Raw genomic sequence first — 5,986 nt, forward strand, 5'->3', positions numbered from 1 at the left:
TCACAGTCCCTACTGGTTGTGCTGATCTCCGTTTCATAGCCATTTAGCCATTAAGTACAATGGAGGGTCTGGGACCGGTCATCCTAAGCTGTTTGACATTCTTCCTATTTACCTTTCTCAGACTTCTTCAGGCACCCATTATATTCTGGTTAAGCTTACGAACAGATTCACACCACTGACTCCTGTTCAAACCAAACATTAACCAGCGACACCAGGGTCATATTCAGTATACAAAAGTTTTTGCCTCTATTTTGGCTTTTTGCATTTTTTCCTAGGGAAAATCATGATTTTTCGACAGCAACCCTGCTACTGGAACTGTTTGAAAATTAACGAGAGAGTTTAAAGGTAAAGTTAGTCATGTACAGTAAGTATGTGACTTTCTGATGAAATTAAAATCTACTCTTGCCAAAAAAAAATCATATACAAGGTAAGTATTTTGTTCAAGATACCTTTCCTGCACTAAATACTAGGCTAACAGCCTAGGCCTAACAAAATTTTCATTCCATTCAGAAAATTTCTATAGGCTAATGTGATTGGATTTTTTTGTGCTGCTTGCAGTTTAGCTGCATTCCAGTCCTGGTAAAATTCTAGCCCTGGTATAATTTACTATGGGATAGGAGGGTCAAAGGCCCCCACATCTCAGTCTGCCCCTTCCCCCTTCCAAGCTGAAATCTAGGTCTAATTTGGTATTTGTCTAGAGAACTGCCTGGAGAGAAGGACACGTCTTAGGAAAGCAAATTATACTTCATAATATGCAGAAAAATCACAGGCCTAGTTTACACACTTTGTATGCAGCTAACCTTTATCTTCACTTAATCCAGTGTTTATCCAATCTTTCTATTTTTAAATAGCTTTTCTTCAATTTTGAATCATCCCTGAAACAGAGTATTCTGTACAAAATTCGTTTATAGAGGACATTAAATAAATGGTATAATCCTAGGAGACCAGCCATAAATTATGGAGCAAGATAATTCATAAATTCTAAATTAATAATCTTTTTAATAATACTATGTTACACATTTTTCAGGAGAGAACCTTTATCCTCCCTTCTTTCAGTGTTATATAATTTTTTTAGCTAATTTCTGAAAAATAAACATGTTCACTATTTGACCAGACTTATCCATTTTCAAATATTCTATATATCTAATTAAGCACCATCAGTGCCATCTAATTATTTCTCACAAAAACATGTATATAGACAAATAGTGATAAAATGGGTTTGGTTAGGCTAGGTTAGATAGCATTTGGGTGTTTGTTTATAAATGCTTTTCAAGACTTTGGGAATAGAAATGTCATAGAAAAATTCAAAATACAAGGAAAGAAGTGAAGATAAAGGTTTTTCCTTTGGGAAATATGTTAAGTAGGACTATTCTGCATATTATTAAATAAGAATTTTTTTAAACATGTTTCCTTATGTATGGCTGGTCTCTGAAGCTTACACCAAGTAATTGCAGTGGCATTTACACAAAATTCTTGAAAAATTTCTAATGACTAAAGATAAAAAAAATAGATAGCACTTTGTTTCAGAAAAACAGAATCTTCAGCCAGAATACTCATTGGCAGTGCTGCATTTTGCAGACTTCGAAATTACACAAAGTTTATTTTGAAAAAATGATGAATTTGTTAGAAAAAGTTGAAAAACACTGAAATAATTCAAGACAAAGGTTGGCTACATGCAAAATGTGTTAACTAAGATTGTTCTGCATATTATGAAGTAAGGATTGCTTTCCTAAAATATTTCCTTTTCTCCAGGTAGTGCTCTAGGCAAATACCTTTAATTTTTTTTTCAAAATCTTGTCAAACACAAGAGCAACTGTGAGTTCTTAATGCAACACAATGGCAACAAAGGGTTATAGAAAAGTATTATATATATTGTGTTAGTTCCCAGTGACAGACTTAATAGCTGTTGCTCAAATTTGGACAGTTTGAGGCTAAAAATATATATTTTTAATTGATGTTGGAAGTTAGAGGAGAATTTCAGCTGCTGAAGAGTTTCAGGGTACTTCAGTTATCATACAGTCCTGCCATCTATCAACTAGAGCTCCTCAGTCAGTCTTAATTGGATAGGGAGCATTGTGGACAGCTTTTTTTTCTTCAGCATATGATTAATAGTACCACCACAATTGTCATTGTGTATATAAATAAGAAAAGCAGTCAATAACAACAATAGCCTATATTTAAGAAGAATAGCCTACCATGTTGAGTCTACCTAATAATCAAAACCAATTTGTTGACAATTGGCTAAGGTTTATTGTTCTTGCATTTTGATTAGTTTCATGAGTTTCAGTTTCATTTGATTGGTTTCATGCAGCATAGGCTACATTAAACCAGAGGCTAGGTCAGGACAGCAATCCAACACCCACTAAGCCAAAGAGAGTCCATTTTGTTTTTCAACTTAAAGTTGCAGATTTCAGCAAGTTTTTGAAATTTTTGAACTTTGATCCTTGATTTTTTTTTTTAATTATAGGTTGTGAGCCTAGTACCAACCTTACTATTAAGGCCAGTATTTGGTTGAAGCCATAGTGTGCTATTTGTCCTATATTTGAAAAAATACCACCAAAACAACCTTGCAGAAGTCCAAAAAAAGGAACTGATCTGTCTGAAGCCTGTGATTGTCATTTAGATGAAGAATCAAGTGCAATGAATTGTGATGGTTGCAGTAAGTGGCTATGTGTAGATTGCCTTGAAATGAATGAGCCAGAGTAGGATCTTTTAACAAAGATCACAAGGCATATTGGATGTGAGTGGCATTGTCCCATGTGTAAGGGAGGCAAGCAGGCAAGACTAAATGTATTGGATATCCAAGATGCCATAACCAAATTCCTTGAACCACTTCAACCAGCCCTATCTGTCATCCAGGATTTTGATGTAAAAATTAAGGAAGCTGTGAAAATGTCTTTTAATGAATTTAAGCATGAAGTAACTGAAGATATGGATTGTACATTTCAAGCCATTGAAACATGGATGGATACCCTTGAACAAACATATGATGCTGCTATCAACCAGGACTTGCTGAATAGTCTTCTAATCTCTCAGGTACAGGTTTTGAAAATTGATCTTAATAACCATTTAGAGAACAAAATGAAGCAGTTGATAATTGAAGATAGAGACAGGCAGAGATGCAAGCTGAACCTTGTTGTCTTTGGAGTGCCAGAAAAACCAGATGATTGTCAGTTTATCCAGCAGTATTTGTCCTAAGATTATAACCTGCCAAACATTTTGAACAGATCCAAGCTCTGCAAGCAAATGGTGAAACAGAAATTGTGATTTGGGTTGGCAAAATAGTATAAAAAACTTTCTACCTCCTTCCCCTCCAGCTCAGATGGAATTTAAGGTGGACAGTAAAAACTTGTACATAGTTTCTGTTCTAGTGCATTATTAAATGTAAATGATACTTTTGCTAGCAGGGAGCTGGACAACAGTTTTTACAGTGCTAAATCTGAACAATCTAATGGGGAGTTCAACAACAGCTTTTATAGTGCTAAACCTGAACAAACCATTGAGTTACCAAGTTCTAAAAGATCATCAGCCCCCTCTGATAGTAAAAGCTGTGAGAACATTGGTTGCCTTAGTATTATCTTCAGCAATGTTGACTGTCTAACTTCTAAGTTTCAAGAAAATGAATGTGTTGTTGCATCAGGCAGTTCAGACACTTATACATTCTGTGAAGTGAAACCCAAAATGACTACTATTCCTCTGACAGGTACAGATACCAGGATACAAAATTGTTAGCAGCCTATTGAAGCAGGAAGGAAAGGGAATTGTCCTATACATCTCAGGACATTTCAAGGTAGGAAATATGTACTCTGATTATGAGCCTTATCTAGAACAAGTGTGGATATCAATAAACCTCCCTAGTGAACCAATTCATATTGGTACAACTTACAGAAGTCCAAGTTCCCCTGATTTAGAGAAGTCCAAGCTCACCTAATTTAGAGAAGTCCCTCTATGAAGTTGTAAAATCAGTTGAAAGAAAAGTTGCACTGACAGGAAACCTTCTCATAGTTGGGGATTTTAACCTACCTTCCATTCAATGGACAGATGGCTGTGGTTACTTTGGACAGAAATCAGTTGAACCATTTCTTGAGTGCCTAGCAAACAATTCACTTTACCAAGCTGTAAACTTTCCAACTATTTACCAGGATGGTCAACCACCATCATTATTGGACCTTGTAATAGTAAGCAATCATGAAGCATTATTAAATCTAGCCCCACTACCACCCTTTGGGGCAAGCAACCACGCTGCTATACAATGCTCCCTTAGACTGAACCCTGAAAAATCTGTTTTTACAAAATATGTGTATGGAGATTACCATCCAATGAGGCAAGAGTTGGCAGGGTGTGATTGGTCCTTTATCTTGAAGAATGATGTTGATGAATCATGGAACATGATAAAGAAAATACTGCTAGAGGCCTCAGAGAAAAACACTACAGTAAGATGGACTCAAAAAGCTAAAACATTTTCATTCATCACCAAAGAAATAAGGAGAGCAAGAAATAAAAAGAAAAAGTTTTGGAAACTATAGAAGCAGAATATACATAATAAAAATAACTACAAAAATATACCAAGGCACAAAATCAAGTCAGAAACCTCTCCAGTAGTCCCCAAAGCCGCGCCACGCCGACATGACGGCTGCGAATGTGTGATTTAGTATCAGCGGCAGCGGGCACGAAATTTTTTTGGCGGCGCGCCAACGATTTCTGACCGGTGGCGCGCCACGGCGCTCCGATTTTTCTGATTAAAAATAATAATAAAAATTCCACTTCACCAAGCACATTCAACCTCAACTTGATTTTAGTAAGGATTTTTAAATGGTTGGCTAAAAACATACAAGAACAATATGACAAAACAGGAATTTGTTGGGCCGTGCAGAAAGTGTTTATGTTCAATGTCAATCAGACCAAGTAGAATTCTAATTTTTAGCCACTAGACCCAGGGAAACCTATGTTGTGTTTATGTTTAACATCGCATTGTTCCTATAAAATCCTGTGTTTAGTCATTTTCTTCTTGTTAATGATTTCGGCTAATGTGTGTATAACTTCCAAAGTTTGAAGTTCAAACATCTCCTGTTCATCAAATACATACGAAAAGGAAGTGAAAATAACAAATAACAACATCGAAAAAACACTGTATGCAAGTCAGATACCATGGCTTAACAACACCAACAATTTTAAATCAGCAGTTGCATCACTTCAGTTACAATTGATGTAACAAAAGTGAGTTTATTCACTCTGCTTATAGCCATAGAGAATCGATAAATACATGAAACCAAAAACGAACAGAAATTACAATAAATAACCGAGTCGAACTCAAAACGAGCAGAAATTAACGAAAGTTGGGCTCAAAATCCCTATGCCTTCCCAAGGCCAGAGCATAATTTGCACTTTACTAAAAAAATATAAATGTTTTTACTTTTATAACTTTAATAAATCAAATAATATTAACATTTTGATTACTAAATATCAGTATGTGTATATTAAACTGGTTTAAATTGATAGCACATTCATTTGTATTTTTTTCAGTAAAGTGCAAATTATATTCTGGCCTTGGGAAGGCATAGGGTTTTGAGCCCAACTTATGTTAATTTCTGCTCGTTTTGAGTTTGACTAGGTTATTTATTGTAATTTCTGTTCGTTTTAGGTTTCATTTATTTATCAATGCTGATTTGTGGTAGTTTCACGCTTGGTAGATTATTTGATTTTATTTTTGCTCATTTTGGTTTAATGGAGTTCTTTACTTTTCTTTGAAAAACTTATTTTGTGGAAACAGTTTTTTTAATTAATTTCTGTTTGTTTTATATTGACATAGTCTTTTCAGGGAAAAGGAAAATAATACCTTAAATCTTTTCGTTTTATTAAGAATTTATAGCTTGGCCTGCTATTTGTATGCTGGAAAAAAATTTTCAGCAATTTTTAACAACACAGACCCTTTTAAAAATCTGGTTACAAATAATAGTGTTTAGTTTAGTTTCATACCTCCTCTAGT

General features: G+C 34.9%; 1 protein-coding gene across 1 annotated transcript; it reads left to right on the forward strand.

The window, feature by feature from the left end:
- The first annotated feature begins 327 nt into the window (after positions 1–327).
- Positions 328–5,191, forward strand: LOC148945258 (uncharacterized). The gene is made up of 2 exons (XM_089098688.1): positions 328–427; positions 2,468–5,191. Exon 2 carries the CDS (start codon positions 2,758–2,760, stop codon positions 3,196–3,198), a length of 441 nt encoding a protein of 146 aa, XP_088954814.1. The 5' UTR covers positions 328–427; positions 2,468–2,757; the 3' UTR covers positions 3,199–5,191.
- Positions 5,192–5,986: the final 795 nt, after the last annotated feature.

The sequence above is a fragment of the Artemia sp. Qi Xiang Cuo genome, chromosome 13 (assembly GCF_049724085.1).
Source record: "Artemia sp. Qi Xiang Cuo chromosome 13, ASM4972408v1, whole genome shotgun sequence".
NCBI lineage: Eukaryota > Metazoa > Arthropoda > Branchiopoda > Anostraca > Artemiidae > Artemia > Artemia sp. Qi Xiang Cuo.

Coding starts and splice junctions, on each gene's coding strand:
- LOC148945258 (XM_089098688.1), top strand. CDS start 2,758: ATGTGTAAGGGAGGCAAGCAGGCAAGACTAAATGTATTGGATATCCAA.